We start from the raw sequence: 20800 nt of genomic DNA, 5'->3' as shown, positions 1-20800 counted from the left end.
ATCAGCTGCGCAGCACTGGGGCATTATATCAGCTAACATGTGGGAACAAGCTACCCCTGATGAAGTCACGCGCAGTGACGAAACGCGTAGGGTCCTAACGAGGAGACTGGTAATGCTATTGATTGGAGGACTCCTGCAGGATTTAGCAGCGGTCACTGACGAGTGATGCGCACTGTAGCCCTATATCAGGGGAACAGCGGCAGCTTAACCTGCTGGTCCAGGAGGTGGGAAGGGATAGGGGGTGAGAGGAGGTGGGGAGGGATAGGGGGTGAGAGGAGGTGGGGAGGGGCGGTATCTTCTGCCTAGTCACATGGACTGACTAGAGGCACTGAGGAATGGGGAATAATACTATATTACTCTGGGACTTGGGTCACAATTGAGACGGTCCTGTGCAGGTCCCTTTGCACAATAATATCAGATGAGGACAGGTCTCAGATCAATCACCCCAATACTTTTATATATACACACAATGACCTCACCTGGTTCTCTGTAACATGCAGCAGATATTTGCTGTTATGTTCTAGGTTTCAGATGGGAAAATAAAATGCCTACCCAATCTCCTATATAAAATAGGAATGAATCAGTGTGTATTAATCTCCCTGCATTTTACACAATGATATTATGGGGGGGGGGGGGAGTAAATTAATGTTTGTTTTATTAACCACCTCTGATACTGTAAATGTACTTAAGTCAAAAGCTACTAAATGGTGCTAAGTTTTGGCACTCTGAGTCCCATTCAATTTGTAAAGCCTTACTGTTTTTATATTGCAACGACATCATACCCGGAAGTCTGATAAAGGAAAGATCATATCGGTGGTATCTGACATACGTTGTATCCACAATTGGATAAATTATCAAAATGACCTTGTTGTGATATCCAGTTGTGATGAGTCTAAATATTCCGGTATCTGGTAACCTCTTTTTTACTACAGCGATTAGGCTGAGCGGACAGTCACATACAGGAGATTAAGTGCCTAAATATTCTCATGAAAAATGTTTTACCTTTAAGAACAAGATTATGTTCCAGATCAGACCGAGAACCAATGAGGGGTTTCCATCAGCTATTTCTGCAGCATCAATGCTAACCAGCTTTACCTATAGGGAAAAAACAAGTTTCCAGAACATTGTGAGGAATAACCTCAGATCAGATACAAAGGGACTTTGGGTCCAAAAAATACATTTTGCTATAGAATTCCGATAGATGTAAAAAGAGAAATAAAATGCATTCATTTATATGATATTTTTACCATAACACACAAACGCACATATTATATATATACACACACATTATATATATATATATATATAAACCATACGATACCGTTTGAAGCACGAGATCAGGAGACAGCACTCTGGTAAGTTTGATCACAAGTTTTTGTATTGAAAAAGACACATAAACCGACGTTTCGGTCCCCCAGTGGGACCTTTCTCAAGCACCACCTTGAGAAAGGTCCCACTGGGGGACCGAAACGTCGGTTTATGTGTCTTTTTCAATACAAAAACTTGTGATCAAACTTACCAGAGTGCTGTCTCCTGATCTTGTGCTTCAAACGGTATCGTATGGTTTATTATTGCACCCAATTTTTCTACTTGCAAGTGGAGTGCCGGCTGCTTCTGTGGATTATATATATATTTTTATATATATATACACACACACACACACACACACACACACATTATATATAGATACACACACACACACAAGCACATAACCCTTTGCTATTTGAGCGGCTGGAAGTCGTCAGAACCATAGACTAAAGTTGCTACCTGTTTAAAACCAGAACAAAAGGCTCTTCTGTCTGTGGTGGGCAGACTGGCACAGGAAAAATGAAAAGACAGAATGCCTGACACAAAGCGGGCTTTTCTCAGGCAGGAATCGCGGGCCTGGCCAGTTTGGGCATAAAACTCTTTCTGATTCAATGAGGCAGCTAAACCTCAGCAATTGGATGAAAGAATGAAGCAGCACCCACTCCCGCTACGCTGTACATGAAAGCAGCACCCACTCCCGCTACGCTGTACATGAAAGCAGCACCCACTCCCGCTACGCTGTACATGAAAGCAGCACACACTCCCGCTACGCTGAACATGAAAGCAGCACCCACTCCCGCTACGCTGTACATGAAAGCAGCACCCACTCCCGCTACGCTGTACATGAAAGCAGCAAGTCACCAAACAAGCTATCCTTGTTCTACGGAGCAGCAGCTACTGGTTCTGCTGAAGCAGCAGCTACGAGTTCTGCTGAAGCAGCTTGAAGGGTCACAGTCTTCAACAAACATTCAATGCTCAAACCAAGACAACAGCGAAGATGCACTGTGTTAAACAGAAAATCACACCGACACAAAAAGGATAGAGAAGTGTAAATGAACCGTGCGTCACGCTCAGGATGGCGCGTGGGGATAAACGTGCTTCACGCTCAGGATGGCGCGTGGGGATAAACGTGCTTCACGCTCAGGATGGCGCGTGGGGAGAAACGTGCTTCACGCTCAGGATGGCGCGCGGGGAGAAACGTGCTTCACGCTCAGGATGGCGCGTGGGGAGAAACGTGCGTCAAGCTCAGGATGGCGCGCGGGGAGAAACGTGCGTCACGCTCAGGATGGCGCGCGGGGAGAAACGTGCGTCCCGCTCAGGATGGCGCGCGGGGAGAAACGTGCGTCACGCTCAGGATGGCGCGCGGGGAGAAACGTGCGTCACGCTCAGGATGGCGCGCGGGGAGAAACGTGCATCACGCTCAGGATTGCGCGCGGGGAGAAACGTGCGTCCCGCTCAGGGTGGCGCGCGGGGAGAAACGTGCGTCACGCTCAGGATGGCGCGCGGGGAGAAACGTGCGTCACGCTCAGGATGGCGCGCGGGGAGAAACGTGCGTCACGCTCAGGATTGCGCGCGGGGAGAAACGTGCGTCCCGCTCAGGATGGCGCGCGGGGAGAAACGTGCGTCACGCTCAGGATGGCGCGTGGGGAGAAACGTGCGTCACGCTCAGGATGGCGCGCGGGGAGAAACGTGCGTCACGCTCAGGATGGCGCGCGGGGAGAAACGTGCGTCACGCTCAGGATGGCGCGCGGGGAGAAACGTGCGTCACGCTCAGGATGGCGCGTGGGGAGAAACGTGCTTCACGCTCAGGATGGCGCGCGGGGAGAAACGTGCGTCACGCTCAGGATGGCGCGCGGGGAGAAACGTGCGTCACGCTCAGGATTGCGCGCGGGGAGAAACGTGCGTCCCGCTCAGGATGGCGCGTGGGGAGAAACGTGCGTCACGCTCAGGATGGCGCGTGGGGAGAAACGTGCGTCACGCTCAGGATGGCTCGTGGGGAGAAACGTGCGTCACGCTCAGGATGGCGCGCGGGGAGAAACGTGCGTCCCGCTCAGGATGGCGCGTGGGGAGAAACGTGCGTCCCGCTCAGGATGGCGCGTGGGGAGAAACGTGCGTCCCGCTCAGGATGGCGCGTGGGGAGAAACGTGCGTCACGCTCAGGATGGCGCGCGGGGAGAAACGTGCGTCCCGCTCAGGATGGCGCATGGGGAGAAACGTGCGTCCCGCTCAGGATGGCGCGCGGGGAGAAACGTGCGTCCCGCTCAGGATGGCGCGCGGGGAGAAACGTGCGTCACGCTCAGGATGGCGCATGGGGAGAAACGTGCGTCACGCTCAGGATGGCGCGCGGGGAGAAACGTGCGTCACGCTCAGGATGGCGCGCGGGGAGAAACGTGCGTCACGCTCAGGATGGCGCGCGGGGAGAAACGTGCGTCCCGCTCAGGATGGCTCGTGGGGAGATACTCACATTGCTGTCTTCCAAAAACTTCAATGCTTTTGCTATGTTGTTCAAGCGAAATATGCGATGTGATGAAGATTTGTGCTCATGGAGCTGCAGCAGAGAGAGATGTGACACACGCTACTGATTATCGGGCACACCTATACTTCCACAATAATATCAGGGCGGCACAGAGACAAACAGCGACATCTTATTATCCGGGCGGCCACCTGAGGAAGGGTTAACATTGCGGCCCCGTAACATTGTGCCCCGTGTGTATATATGTATGTGTGTATGTGTGTATGTGTGTATGTGTGTATGTGTGTATGTGTGTATGTACGAAGTTAATAAATATTTTACTATTACCTCTCCCTATACACCCCAACACCCGCTGCTAATACCTCTCCCTATACACCCCAACACCCCGCTGCTAATACCTCTCCCTATACACCCTAACATCCCGCTGCTAATACCTCTCCCTATACACCCTAACATCTTGCTGCTAATACCTCTCCCTATACACCGTAACACCCACTGCTAATACCTCTCCCTATACACCCTAACACCCCACTGCTAATACCTCTCCCTATACACCCTAACATCCCGCTGCTAATACCTCTCCCTATACACCCTAACATCCCGCTGCTAATACCTCTCCCTATACACCCTAACATCTTGCTGCTAATACCTCTCCCTATACACCCTAACATCCCACTGCTAATACCTCTCCCTATACACCCTAACATCCCACTGCTAATACCTCTCCCTATACACCCTAACATCTTGCTGCTATTACCTCTCCCTATACACCCTAACATCCCACTGCTAATACCTCTCCCTATACACCCTAACATCCCGCTGCTAATACCTCTCTCTATAGACCCTAAAATCCCGCTGCTAATACTTCTCCCTATACACCCTAACATCCCACTGCTAATACCTCTCCCTATACACCCTAACACCCCGCTGCTAATACCTCTCCCTATACATCCTAACATCCCGCTGCTAATACCTCTCCCTATACATCCTAACATCCTGCTGCTAATACCTCTCCCTATACATCCTAACATCCTGCTGCTAATACCTCTCCCTATACACCCCAACATCCTGCTGCTAATACCTCTCCCTATACACCCCAACATCCTGCTGCTAATACCTCTCCCTATACACCCTAACATCCCGCTGCTAATACCTCTACCTATACATCCTAACATCCCGCTGCTAATACCTCTCCCTAACACCCTAACACCCCGCTGCTAATACCTCTCGCTACACACCCTAACATCCTGCTGCTAATACCTCTCCCTATACATCCTAACATCCCGCTGCTAATACCCCTCCCTATACTCCCTAACACCCTGCTGCTAATACCTCTCCCTATACACCCTTACATCCCACTGCTAATACCTCCCCCTATACACCCTAACATCCCACTGCTAATACCTCCCCCTATACACCCTAACATCCCACTGCTAATACCTCCCCCTATACACCCTAACATCCCACTGCTAATACCTCCCCTATACACCCTAACATCCCACTGCTAATACCTCTCCCTATACACCCTAACACCCTGCTGCTAATACCTCTCCCTATACACCCCAACACCCTGCTGCTAATACCTCTCCCTATACACCCTAACATCCTGCTGCTAATACCTCTCCCTATACACCTCAACATCCCACTGCTAATACCTCTCCATATACACCCTAATATCCCGCTGCTAATACCTCTCCCTATACACCCCAACATCCCGCTGCTAATACCTCTCCCTATACACCCTAACATCCTGCTGCTAATACCTCTCCCTATACACCCTAATATCCTGCTCCTAATACCTCTCCCTATACACCCTAACATCCTGCTGCTAATACCTCTCCCTATACACCCTAACATCCTGCTGCTAATACCTCTCCCTATACACCCTAACATCCTGCTGCTAATACCTCTCCCTATACACCCTAACATCCTGCTGCTAATACCTCTCCCTATACACCCTAACATCCCGCTGCTAATACCTCTCCCTATACACCCTAACATCCTGCTGCTAATACCTCTCCCTATACACCCTAACACCCTGCTGCTAATACCTCTCCCTATACACCCTAACATCCTGCTGCTAATACCTCTCCCTATACACCCTAATATCCTGCTGCTAATCCCTCTCCCTATACACCCTAACACCCTGCTGCTAATACCTCTCCCTATACATCCTAACACCCCGCTGCTAATACCTCTCCCTATACACCCTAAAATCCCGCTGCTAATACCTCTCCCTATACACCGTAACATCCTGCTGCTAATACGTCTCCCTATACACCCTAACATCCCGCTGCTAATCCCTCTCCCTATACACCCTAACACCCTCTGCTAATACCTCTCCCTATACACCCTAACATCCCGCTGCCAATACCTCTCCCTATACACCCTAACATCCTGCTGCTAATAACTCTCCCTATACACCGTAACATCCTGCTGCTAATACCTCTCCCTATACACCGTAACATCCCGCTGCTAATACCTCTCCCTATACACCGTAACATCCCGCTGCTAATACCTCTCCCTATACACCCTAACACCCCGCTGCTAATACCTCTCCCTATACACCCTAACATCCCGCTGCTAATACCTCTCCCTATACACCGTAACATCCCGCTGCTAATACCTCTCCCTATACACCCTAACATCCCGCTGCTAATAACTCTCCCTATACACCCTAACACCCCACTGCTAATACCTCTCCCTATACACCCTAACACCCCGCTGCTAATACCTCTCCCTATACACCCTAACATCCCGCTGCTAATACCTCTCCCTATACACCCTAACATCCCGCTGCTAATAACTCTCCCTATACACCCTAACACCCCACTGCTAATACCTCTCCCTATACACCGTAACACCCCGCTGATAAGACCTCTCCCTATACACCCTCACACCCTGCTGCTAATACCTCTCCCTATACACCCTAACATCCGCTGCTAATACCTCTCCCTATACACCCTAACATCCGCTGCTAATACCTCTCCCTATACACCCTAACACCCCGCTGCTAATACCTCTCCCTATACACCGTAACATCCCGCTGCTAATACCTCTCCCTATACACCCTAACATCCCGCTGCTAATAACTCTCCCTATACACCCTAACACCCCACTGCTAATACCTCTCCCTATACACCCTAACACCCCGCTGCTAATACCTCTCCCTATACACCCTAACATCCCGCTGCTAATACCTCTCCCTATACACCCTAACATCCCGCTGCTAATAACTCTCCCTATACACCCTAACACCCCACTGCTAATACCTCTCCCTATACACCGTAACACCCCGCTGATAATACCTCTCCCTATACACCCTCACACCCTGCTGCTAATACCTCTCCCTATACACCCTAACACCCGCTGCTAATACCTCTCCCTATACACCCTAACACCCGCTGCTAATACCTCTCCCTATACACCCTAACCCCTGCTGGATTGCCCCATTACTTTGTTACATTGCTCGCCTACTTTTAAGTTGGCTGAAATAATGTCCCCCGGCCCCTCCTTTAGTAGCTGACATTATAGCGCCATGCTGTATTGTTACTTTGTATTTCTTCGACCCACGTACACGACTTTGCTGGGAATATGGATGCCTTAAATTAACTATTTGGCACCTGGAGTGACCTGCATCTCATCGCTCTGCAATGAAGGTTCATTTGGCAGTAAAGGGATTAAAATACAGAATAATAAACATAGTTAGAAATAGTTTTGGGGTTTCTGTTCCATACAGTACGAGTATTTCACTATTTGGAAATACCTTTTTTTTTTTTAAATTTGCACTAATAATTGATATACTGTAATAAGACAAGCTTTCCAGAGTTCTACTCTATATGTTGTATATGTTCTATATGATTTATATGTTCTATATGATCTATGTGTTCTATATGATCTATGTGTTCTACATGATCTATGTGTTCTATATGATCTATGTGTTCTATATGATCTATGTGTTCTATATGATCTATATGTTCTTGATGTTGAAGACTTCGATTGTGACTGAAATTTTACCTGAAATTCCAACACGTTCATTTTCTGAAGTGATTTATTTATATATTTTTGACCTAAGTAATGAACCCTCAACATTTCTGGGACATTTTAAAGGTAACATTTGATTCCACACTCTACACCAAGAGAAAAAAACCATTTACCAGGCTCTGTCCGGTCAGAACTTCTAGTAAAGCCATCAGGATTTTCCCATCTTGGATATCAACAAACAAATCTTTGACTTCAAGAGAAGGGTTACACTGTAAAAAGAAATGGTCAGGGATTTAACATTGTCACAAGGTTACAGAGCAAAGAAACACACCGTCACTCCCTGCTTCATACAATACTGTAAGGCTGCACTTAAAGAATATCATTTGTATCTTTCTCAGAAATGATTGGAAAGGAAGTGACGATTGATACTTTAGTTTGGGCTCCGTGCTCTCTCTGGCAACCCCCAGTTGCCCTGTGAATCCATCTCTCGGGTTTGTGGGCCTGGTGTTTAAGGAATAAAAAGTGGAACAAAGCTACAGAGAAAAAAAGTTTGAATAGATCGAGACAAATAGCATCAAGGAGCGACACAAAATGTGTGTACAGCTTCAACGCCGCGCTCCGCGCTGATCATATATTTCACCCTTTTTTAACCCAAAAGAAAAATCACAAGAAAATCTTCAGCACTTAAGTTTTACTTCCATCTCTATAATTCTGTACAAGTCCCATAATACACAATGAATACACAATGAATACACAATGAATACACAATGAATACACAATGCATACACAATGAAACTAGGGGTTTCTGAGAAAGGAAACCATTTTGTGTCACTCTTGGATACATTCTACAAAGGGTAAGTAGATGTTTCTTATGCAACAGATTATAATACAGAGGAAAGAATCATGGTACTTCGTATTAAAAAAAAAATGTTAAAAAAAGTTCTACATCACCAAATTGTGTGTTGTTCAGAATAGAGCCTCATGGATTGCACTTTTATTAGCATTACTAATTTTGGGGCACTACAAATTTAGGCTGGAGTGCGCTAGGGCCAGTACTGGCTCCTCTGGTAAAGAGACCGCTCAGCGTAATACGAAAACACATGCTAACAAAGCGGATTAAATGTACAGTTTGTGCATAATGCAATATCTGACCACAACCATATACAGTTGGCAAAACAAATGTACTTTGTTAAATAAATAGTTTTCTGAAGCAAGTAAGCGAAACTTGCTATAAATTGCATGCTGTCTCTGTCAGATACAGAGCCCACTTCTGTTTAATGGCTTCTGTGTCGTATGATGTAAATAAAGATAACATATAACTCCACGTTACTAGGAATGTCAGAATGTTCCCATACTACAGGCAATGCATATGTTCCCATACTACAGGCACAGCATATGTTCCCATACTACAGGCACTGCATATGTTCCCATACTACAGGCACAGCATATGTTCCCATACTACAGGCAATGCATATGTTCCCATACAACAGGCACAGCATATGTTCCCATACTACAGGCACTGCATATGTTCCCATACTACAGGCACAGCATATGTTCCCATACTACAGGCACTGCATATGTTCCCATACTACAGGCACAGCATATGTTCCCATACTACAGGCAATGCATATGTTCCCATACAACAGGCACAGCATATGCTCCCATACTACAGGCACAGCATATGTTCCCATACTACAGGCACAGCATATGTTCCCATACTACAGGCACTGCATATGTTCCCATACTACAGGCACAGCATATGTTCCCATACTACAGGCACTGCATATGTTCCCATACTACAGGCAATGCATATGTTCCCATACTACAGGCACAGCATATGTTCCCATACTACAGGCACTGCATATGTTCCCATACTACAGGCACAGCATATGTTCCCATACTACAGGCACTGCATATGTTCCCATACTACAGGCACAGCATATGTTCCCATACTACAGGCACTGCATATGTTCCCATACTACAGGCAATGCATATGTTCCCATACTACAGGCACTGCATATGTTCCCATACTACAGGCACAGCATATGTTCCCATACTACAGGCACTGCATATGTTCCCATACTACAGGCACTGCATATGTTCCCATACTACAGGCAATGCATATGTTCCCATACTACAGGCACTGCATATGTTCCCATACTACAGGCAATGCATATGTTCCCATACTACAGGCACTGCATATGTTCCCATACTACAGGCAATGCATATGTTCCCATACTACAGGCACTGCATATGTTCCCATACTAAAGGCACAGCATATGTTCCCATACTACAGGCACTGCATATGTTCCCATACTACAGGCACTGCATATGTTCCCATACTACAGGCACTGCATATGTTCCCATACTACAGGCACTGCATATGTTCCCATACTACAGGCACTGCATATGTTCCCATACTACAGGCAATGCATATGTTCCCATACTACAGGCACTGCATATGTTCCCATACTAAAGGCACAGCACATGTTCCCATACTACAGGCACTGCACATGTTCCCATACTACAGGCACTGCATATCTTCCTATACTACAGGCGCTGCATATGTTCCCATACTACAGGCACTGCATATGTTCCCATACTAAAGGCACAGCATATGTTCCCATACTACAGGCAATGCATATGTTCCCATACTACAGGCACTGCATATCTTCCCATACTACAGGCAATGCATATGTTCCCATACTACAGGCACAGCATATGTTCCCATACTACAGGCAATGCATATGTTCCCATACTACAGGCACAGCATATGTTCCCATACTACAGGCACTGCATATGTTCCCATACTACAGGCACAGCATATGTTCCCATACTACAGGCACTGCATATGTTCCCATACTACAGGCGCTGCATATGTTCCCATACTACAGGCACTGCATATGTTCCCATACTAAAGGCACAGCAGATGTTCCCATACTACAGGCAATGCACATGTTCCCATACTACAGGCACTGCATATCTTCCCATACTACAGGCACTGCATATGTTCCCATACTACAGGCACTGCATATGTTCCCATACTAAAGGCACAGCATATGTTCCCATACTACAGGCAATGCATATGTTCCCATACTACAGGCACTGCATATCTTCCCATACTACAGGCAATGCATATGTTCCCATACTACAGGCACAGCATATGTTCCCATACTACAGGCAATGCATATGTTCCCATACTACAGGCACAGCATATGTTCCCATACTACAGGCACTGCATATGTTCCCATACTACAGGCACAGCATATGTTCCCATACTACAGGCACTGCATATGTTCCCATACTACAGGCGCTGCATATGTTCCCATACTACAGGCACTGCATATGTTCCCATACTAAAGGCACAGCATATGTTCCCATACTACAGGCAATGCACATGTTCCCATACTACAGGCAATGCATATCTTCCCATACTACAGGCAATGCATATGTTCCCATACTACAGGCACTGCATATGTTCCCATACTACAGGCGCTGCATATGTTCCCATACTACAGGCAATGCATATGTTCCCATACTACAGGCGCTGCATATGTTCCCATACTACAGGCGCTGCATATGTTCCCATACTACAGGCACAGCATATGTTCCCATACTACAGGCAATGCATATGTTCCCATACTACAGGCAATGCATATCTTCCCATACTACAGGCAATGCATATGTCCCAATACTACAGGCAATGCATATGTTCCCATACTACAGGCAATGCATATGTTCCCATACTACAATGCATATGTTCCCATACTACAGGCACTGCATATGTTCCCATACTACAGGCACTGCATATGTTCCCATACTACAGGCACTGCATATGTTCCCATACTACAGACAATGCATATGTTCCCATACTACAGGCACTGCATATGTTCCCATACTACAGGCACTGCATATGTTCCCATACTACAGGCAATGCATATGTTCCCATACTACAGGCACTGCATATGTTCCCATACTACAGGCACTGCATATGTTCTCATACTACAGGCAATGCATATGTTCTCATACTACAGGCAATGCACATGTTCCCATACTACAGGCACTGTATATGTTCCCATAATACAGGCAATGCAAATGTTCCCATACTACAGGCAATGCATATGTTCCCATACTACAGGCAATGCATATGTTCCCACACTACAGGCACTGCATATGTTCCCATACTAGAGGCAATGCATATGTTCCCATACTAAAGGCACTGCATATGTTCCCATACTACAGGCAATGCATATGTTCCCATACTACAGGCACTGTATATGTTCCCATAATACAGGCAATGCAAATGTTCCCATACTACAGGCAATGCATATGTTCCCATAATACAGGCAATGCATATGTTCCCATACTACAGGCAATGCATATGTTCCCACACTACAGGCAATGCATATGTTCCCACACTACAGGCAATGCATATGTTCCCATACTACAGGCAATGCATATGTTCCCACACTACAGGCACTGCATATGTTCCCATACTAGAGGCAATGCATATGTTCCCATACTACAGGCACTGCATATGTTCCCATACTACAGGCAATGCATATGTTCCCATACTACAGGCACTGCATATATTCCCATACTACAGGCACTGCATATGTTCCCATACTACAGGCAATGCATATATTCCCATACTACAGGCACTGTATATGTTCCCATACTACAGGCACTGCATATATTCCCATACTACAGGCACTGCATATGTTCCCATACTACAGGCAATGCATATATTCCCATACTACAGGCACTGCATATGTTCTCATACTACAGGCAATGCATATATTCCCATACTACAGGCACTGCATATGTTCCCATACTACAGGCACTGCATATATTCCCATACTACAGGCACTGCATATATTCCCATACTACAGGCACTGCATATGTTCCCATACTACAGGCAATGCATATCTTCCCATACTACAGGCAATGCATATGTTCCTATACTACAGGCACTGCATATGTTCCCATACTACAGGCACTGCATATGTTCCCATACTACAGGCAATGCATATGTTCCCATACTACAGGCACTGCATATGTTCCCATACTACAGGCACTGCATATGTTCTCATACTACAGGCAATGCATATGTTCTCATACTACAGGCAATGCACATGTTCCCATACTACAGGCACTGTATATGTTCCCATAATACAGGCAATGCAAATGTTCCCATACTACAGGCAATGCATATGTTCCCATACTACAGGCAATGCATATGTTCCCACACTACAGGCACTGCATATGTTCCCATACTAGAGGCAATGCATATGTTCCCATACTAAAGGCACTGCATATGTTCCCATACTACAGGCAATGCATATGTTCCCATACTACAGGCACTGTATATGTTCCCATAATACAGGCAATGCAAATGTTCCCATACTACAGGCAATGCATATGTTCCCATAATACAGGCAATGCATATGTTCCCATACTACAGGCAATGCATATGTTCCCACACTACAGGCAATGCATATGTTCCCACACTACAGGCAATGCATATGTTCCCATACTACAGGCAATGCATATGTTCCCACACTACAGGCACTGCATATGTTCCCATACTAGAGGCAATGCATATGTTCCCATACTACAGGCACTGCATATGTTCCCATACTACAGGCAATGCATATGTTCCCATACTACAGGCACTGCATATATTCCCATACTACAGGCACTGCATATGTTCCCATACTACAGGCAATGCATATATTCCCATACTACAGGCACTGTATATGTTCCCATACTACAGGCACTGCATATATTCCCATACTACAGGCACTGCATATGTTCCCATACTACAGGCAATGCATATATTCCCATACTACAGGCACTGCATATGTTCTCATACTACAGGCAATGCATATATTCCCATACTACAGGCACTGCATATGTTCCCATACTACAGGCACTGCATATATTCCCATACTACAGGCACTGCATATATTCCCATACTACAGGCACTGCATATGTTCCCATACTACAGGCAATGCATATCTTCCCATACTACAGGCAATGCATATGTTCCTATACTACAGGCACTGCATATGTTCCCATACTACAGGCACTGCATATGTTCCTATACTACAGCACTGCATATGTTCCACGCTACAAATACCAAAATCCTCCTTCATCAATCATTGTCTGATTGGGTAGTGCCATGAATTCTATAATGTCCTGTGGCAGTAATCCAAATAACCTATAAATGCCCCTGGCCTTGCAGTCTGAATAAGGAACGGTGACGGACACGTAGGTCTGCGGGGAATCATATAGGCCAGAGGCACATGGAGAACCGAAGCCTGTCTGCAGAAGCCGCACTCTCATTTATTCTGGTGATCTGAAGGCCTAGGATGTCTCATTTGATCGTGTTTGGAATACTCCCCATCTGAGGATTCACAGCTGCAAGGTAAATCCATTGTGCGCATGAAAACGCAGACTTCCAACTCACTGAGCGCTTCATTGCGTGAGAGGCCAGCAAGTTGCAAAGCAGGGAAAGGGCTAAAGTGATTTCTAATCTAAGCAAACACGCATACCACTTGTGAGCACATTCACACAGGTCTATAACCCTGCGCTTCCCCATTACCTCTTAGCACACAGCACTTCCACTGCAGCAAAGGATTCTGGGTAATGACATGCGAATCAGCACTCAGTGTCACCTTTTGGCTTCGTATACATTTTAACATGGCTGTGGTGACAAGCTGTGTAATACGGCAGGGAAAAGCTTATAGGGGTCCCATGTTAAAATGGATAAGAAGTAAAGAATGACTCACTGTGTGCTCATTTGCTTGTCATTACCCAGAATCCCTGGCTGCAGTGGAAGCATTGTAAGCTAAGAGATAATGGGGAAGCGCAGGGTTGCAGACCAGTCGGAGACGTGAATGTGCTCACACGTGAGATTTGTATTAACGTTACAGGTTTTTACCACTTATTTTAGTCACCGTAACTTATTTTGTGTCTGTTTCTAATGAAAGAACGGTCTCAGAAGCCTTATCGTTTCCCATCACGTTAATAACTTTTACTTGGTTCCCCTCGAACAATTGTAGAAAAAACGCTTCTGTGAGAAAATCCCCGTGCCGTTTACTCCGCTTGTTATACAGTAGTGCAGAGTACTGTGGAAACTTGCCATGGTTTGAAAATAATACAGCTATTGCCTTTTGAAACCACTGGGTATTTTTGTTATATTTTTCATGTTAAGCCTTTTAACAGCTGTAAACATTGAGTTCCACCGAGTGCATACGGAAAGGGTTTCACGGATCCTAAACAGTTGGAAGGACTTCAATTGAACTAGGACTGTGAGATACTCGTTAGAATTATACTTTGCAGCATGTTCATCTCCTCCCTGAACATGGCCGTCTGCATTAACTCCTTCTGTACCAAAGGGTTTGTCCCACTACATGTTAGAATGTTGCTCAGACTTTTTAGATTACAATTTATCATAGCCGCCAAAGGAATGTTTGTGGCTCGCGGCGTTCCCCAGTGTGAAGAACACTACCAACAACCAACCCAATAAATGATTTCACTTGACAGCGACACAGAGCGTATGAGCATTACCATGAAATACTTTGGTAAAGGAGATTTTTGCGTTATAGAAGCAAAAAAAAAAAAGGAGGAAAAAACCCCCCATGGCCAGACAGACAAAACAGCCCTTGTGCCTGTAATGTTCCTAAAAGACTTCATGGGGCTGGTATGAGAAAATAAACACAGACCAGAACGTTTCTACATGATCTAATTATTGTTAGAGCACTAAATAGCTTTTTCAGAAGCCAATTCTTCATAAAATCCTTGACAGCCGTCATCCACAGTTATCCGTGGCCCCATGATCAATTCACCAAGGCTTAAACACCATCGAGAAAGTGCCTCGAATTCAGATACAACGGAAGGAAAGAGATGTTTTTGGCTTAGAAGAGGCAGCTGAAAGCTTTTGAACTTGTCACATATATATACCATGCTGTCCCCACTTCCCTGATCTGCAATGCTATAAAAATAACTATGGCAACAACTTTCCAATAAAGATACAAAACATTCATCATATGAGTCTTAAAAGAAGAAATATTTTCACAGGTTTAGATGAGAAGGAAAACATGTTTTTTATTTTTATTTACTGCTTTGAGTAATTTAACACACGAGAATGTATCATCATTCATAGCAACCTGCTCCGCTTAAAAGCACGTGTGGAAAATGACTTCTGGATTGTGGAGCTAATGTACCATACGCACAATAAGTCAAAAGCTGGACGTACCTTCTCTAAATGTAGATTAATCCATCGGGTGAAGGTTCTCTTCTGCACATTCTCCCTCTCAACTGGAGATAAAAACAGGTCATCAAATTAACACACATCCAGGTATCAAACAGAAGGCACATAATATGCAACATTATCAAGCCAATTATACAACTAGAGCGAGCGAGTGGGCGATAGAGAGCGAGTGGGCGATAGAGGGCGAGTGGGCGATAGAGGGCGAGTGGACGATAGAAAGTGAGTGGGCGATAGAGAGCTAGAGGGCGAGTGGGCGATAGAGAGCGAGAGGGCGATAGAGGGCGAGTGGGCGATAGAGAGCGAGTGGGCGATAGAGAGCGAGTGAGCGATAGAGGGCGAGTGGGCGATAGAGGGCGAGTGGGCGATAGAGAGCAAGTGGGCGATAGAGAGCGAGTGGGCGATAGAGGGCGAGTGGGCGATAGAGAGCATAATTGCGCTTTCTAATCCAGCCCTGTACGCAAAGCTCTGGCAACGTTTTGACAATTTTCAATCAATGCAAAGTTTTGTGAAAATTACTAAATTTAAGGAAAACTCATGAAAATGTAGCAAACCCCTTTAGGAGACATTCGCAGATCTCCAGATTCAGAGGGTAGAGCGCAGTTTAACCCTCTGCATGTATTGTATAGCCCCGGAGTGCGCAAACTTCTTGAGCTGCGCCCCCCCTGCCCGGGAGCCACAGCGTTCGCGCCCCCCTCTCCAATGACTCGGCGTCAAATGATGTTGCGGGTCACGTGACTAAACCCCGCTGCGTCATTTGACGCTCGTTGCCATGCCGATGCGCCGCCGAAGACCCAGGAGAGAGCAGGTGAGTTGCAGAGGCCTCACGCCTCCCCCAGCATTTAATTTAAATGCTGTGGGGAACAGCGCGTGACCTCTGTAACCGCCGCGCCCCCCTAGAAATTCTCCCGCCCCCACTAGGGGGCGCACCCCCAGATTTGCGCACCGCTGGTATAGCCTAAGGCCGCAGGCATAGTAAAAAAATAGCGTGCTGAGCCGCGCTGAGCCAGGACACTTACTTCCTGCATCTTGTATGTGTGCGGCTTCAGCGGGCTTGTGCGGGGGCGTGCAAAGGCTTGCGGGGGCGTGCGAGGGCGTGCAAAGGCGTGCTGAATTGCAACCTGACATATTAAATTACGTTTTCATGCTTTCTGGAGCGGAGGGCTGGTCACGTGACCGCAAACATCCAATGGGAACGAGGGACTAGCCCCGCCTCCAGCCACGCCCCACCTCCACCCCGCCCCCAAAGCGCGCTCACTGCCTCCCCTGCCAGGACGCAAAAAAGCACCAGCTTGAGCAGGCGAGGCTGAGCAGGAGCGCGGCTCAGCGCGGCCCGAGGCACCGTGCCCGCGGCCTCATGGAGTACCTCAAAAATGTTACATTTGAAATGAAATGATACACCTGGTTCCGTTTGTTATTTAATCTTACTCTGAAAAAGAGACGCGCACGCATCACAGAGACGCGCACGCATCACAAAGACGCGCACGCATCACAAAGAGAGGAAACAATCTGCAGCAAGATAAGCTTGTATCTGGCACATGGCAGAATGACGCGCTCCGAGTGAGCGCTCACATCTGTCACTTGCGGTGATGAATGGCGCTCCGAGTGAGCGCTCACGCCCGTCACTTGCGGTGATGAATGGCGCTCTGAGTGAGCGCTCATGCCTGTCACTTGAACTGATGAATGGTGCTCTGAGTGAGCGCTCACATCTGTCACTTGAAGTGACAATTGGCGCTCTGAGTGAGCGCTCACGCCTGTCACTTGAAGTGATGAATGGCGCTCTGAGTGAGCGCTCACGCCTGTCACTTGAAGTGATGAATGGCGCTCTGAGTGAGCGCTCACGCATGTCACTTGAGGTGATGAATGGCGCTCTGAGTGAGCGCTCACGCATGTCACTTGAGGTGATGAATGGCGCTCTGAGTGATTGCTCATGCCTGTCACTTGAACTGATGAATGGTGCTCTGAGTGAGCGCTCACATCTGTCACTTGAAGTGACAATTGGCGCTCTGAGTGAGCGCTCACGCCTGTCACTTGAAGTGATGAATGGCGCTCTGAGTGAGCGCTCACGCCTGTCACTTGAAGTGATGAATGGCGCTCTGAGTGAGCGCTCACGCATGTCACTTGAGGTGATGAATGGCGCTCTGAGTGAGCGCTCACGCATGTCACTTGAGGTGATGAATGGCGCTCTGAGTGATTGCTCACGCCTGTCACTTGAGGTGATGAATGGCGCTCTGAGTGAGCGCTCACGCATGTCACTTGAGGTGATGAATGGCGCTCTGAGTGAGCGCTCACGCCTGTCACTTGCAGTGATGAATGGTGCTCTGAGTGAGCGCTCACGCATGTCACTTGAGGTGATGAATGGCGCTCTGAGTGAGCGCTCACGCATGTCACTTGAGGTGATGAATGGCGCTCTGAGTGAGCGCTCACGCATGTCACTTGAGGTGATGAATGGCGCTCTGAGTGATTGCTCACGCCTGTCACTTGAGGTGATGAATGGCGCTCTGAGTGAGCGCTCACGCATGTCACTTGAGGTGATGAATGGCGCTCTGAGTGAGCGCTCACGCCTGTCACTTGCAGTGATGAATGGCACTCAGAGTGAGTGCTCACGCCTGTCACTTGAGGTGATGAATGCAGTGCAGCCTTTTAACGTTACTTTAAAACAGGTTCACAAACAAGCCAAACCTTTTACTGAGCCATTATGTCTTCACCTCGGTGAAGTGACGTTGCCAGCACTAATGGAGCCGTAATAACCGCGTATCCTACTGTACTGAGTGGGGGGAAGTTAGCTGCGTAGTTTCCAGGTTCTTATACAATGTATTATGTTTCTTAATGTGTTTATACTGACTCCGTTGGGCACTATAAATTGTATAAGGACTTGAAGCTAAAGGGTTCCTAAAGGTGTATTTGCTCTTAGACGCACAATCTAATAACCCAGCTGTCCTCACTTCAAGCTGTTTCTCGGCCTGTATTTTTACAGATTACTAAAACCTCCTTTTTCATTAATCTCTTTGTTTTCATTTACAGGATGAGAATCGGCGAGCCCCTGCGAGTTATTTTCAGCTCCGGGGCCAAGATACTTACACATGAAGTTACCAGTATACGGACTGGTTTGTCCTGGGGATTTCTATGGCAATCCAATAGGAAGCCAATTAGGATATTTAAACTTGAATGAAATGTCACAGGAGACCAGTACTTTTAACACCGAAACCTTCTGGGTTCACTATCACTAAGTACAGGACAAAGTCATTTAACAAACGGAGTTTATTCTGGGTAAACCAGAAAATACAGCAATACACAATATAACATACACTTATTACACTGGGGACCTGGGGGTGAGGGGGAGTCTCTAGTCTCACAAGATGCAGGGACCTGCATCAAATGGGTTTACCCTGTCCGCTTCTCTGCTTCAGGATATCAGAGTGCTGAACACATAGCAGCCACTCTGACATGTATCTCCAGCTGGTCACAGTCAAACTCCACACTCCTTCCCAGAGTGTCTCTCAGATGGACTAGTGCTCTGATCAGCATTGTCCCTTATATAGCCCTTGGTGGCTATCCTTTAACTTTGAGCAAGGGCAGCCTGCCAAGAGAAACAGTGCCTGGGGCTCAGACCTGGTAACTGATTCTATCAACTAGTCCCCTACCTTTGTCCAGATCATATCTTTTCTATGGAACAGTTTAGCTCAAGGGATTACAGAAACTCCCTCCATAGAAATGATAGGAACAGGCACATAACATGTCAGCCCTGCAAATGCAAATTATGTTAATTTCATCACCACACAATAACAAGTATCTAAGCAGGATGGGGGGGGATTGCTAACACAGGCATAAATACAGACCTAAGGTATTTATGTAAAAGACAGGACCACCATTTACACACAGCTAACCCACATTCCCTATACTGCCATAGACATTACATAGATTGGCCTGAAACATAAATTAGGCTGAGATTATAGTCCGTGTCATGGCGTTCGCTACAAGAAAAAATGGCAGAATCCCTATGAGGCCGCCCCTAGTGCGCACACGCACACAACGGAGCGCGATAGCATTTTGAAAAGGCAAAAAATGTATTTTCAAGTGACGGCTGCATCACGTGAGCGGTTCAGCCAATCACAGCGAACCAGCCTCGTAACGCGCCCGCCACGTCTCCCCAATCGCGTCCAGCTGAATTCCCACATCGCTCGGGCGAGAGGCGCCTGTGATGGGATGAGCGCTTGGGCGAGAGGCGTCTGTGATGGGATGAGCGCTCAGGCGAGAGGCGCCTGTGATGGGATGAGCGCTCAGGCGAGAGGCGCCTGTGATGGGATGAGCGCTCAGGCGAGAGGCGCCTGTGATGGGATGAGCGCTCAGACGAGAGACGCCTGTGATGGGATGAGCGCTCGGGCGAGAGACGCCTGTGATGGGATGAGCGCTTGGGCGAGAGGCGCCTGTGATGGGATGAGCGCTCAGGCGAGAGGCGCCTGTGATGGGATGAGCGCTCGGGCGAGAGACGCCTGTGATGGGATGAGCGCTCAGGCGAGAGGCGCCTGTGATGGGATGAACGCTCAGGCGAGAGACGCCTGTGATGGGATGAACGCTCAGATGAGAGGCGCCTGTGATGGGATGAACGCTCAGGCGAGAGGCGTCTGTGATGGGATAAGCGCTCGGGGGAGAGACGCCTGTGATTGGATAAGCGCTCGGGCGAGAGGCATCCGTGATGGGATGAGTGCTCGGGCGAGAGGCGCCTGTGATGAGCGCATACTGTAATCTCAGCCTCATATA

General features: G+C 47.3%; 1 protein-coding gene across 4 annotated transcripts in view; it reads right to left on the bottom strand.

Annotated features, from left to right (window-relative positions):
- The window catches only part of CLMN (calmin), an 89452-nt gene that overhangs the window by 15667 nt on the left and 52985 nt on the right, over positions 1–20800 (bottom strand). For 3 of the 4 annotated variants that reach the window (XM_075614439.1, XM_075614440.1, XM_075614441.1), the window contains exons 2-5: positions 16028–16089; positions 7938–8033; positions 3772–3855; positions 1003–1095 (exon numbers count right to left, since the gene is read on the bottom strand). In XM_075614439.1, the coding sequence (XP_075470554.1) occupies positions 1003–1095; positions 3772–3855; positions 7938–8033; positions 16028–16089 (335 nt within the window). The remainder of the gene's footprint in view (positions 1–1002; positions 1096–3771; positions 3856–7937; positions 8034–16027; positions 16090–20800) is intronic. The other variant, XM_075614442.1, reaches the window with a different exon arrangement.

Source organism: Ascaphus truei, chromosome 9 (assembly GCF_040206685.1).
Source record: "Ascaphus truei isolate aAscTru1 chromosome 9, aAscTru1.hap1, whole genome shotgun sequence".
In the NCBI taxonomy this organism is placed as follows: Eukaryota; Metazoa; Chordata; class Amphibia; order Anura; family Ascaphidae; genus Ascaphus; species Ascaphus truei.
Note: the sequence above shows the minus strand (reverse complement) of the source record. Positions and strands in the feature narration are given on the sequence as shown.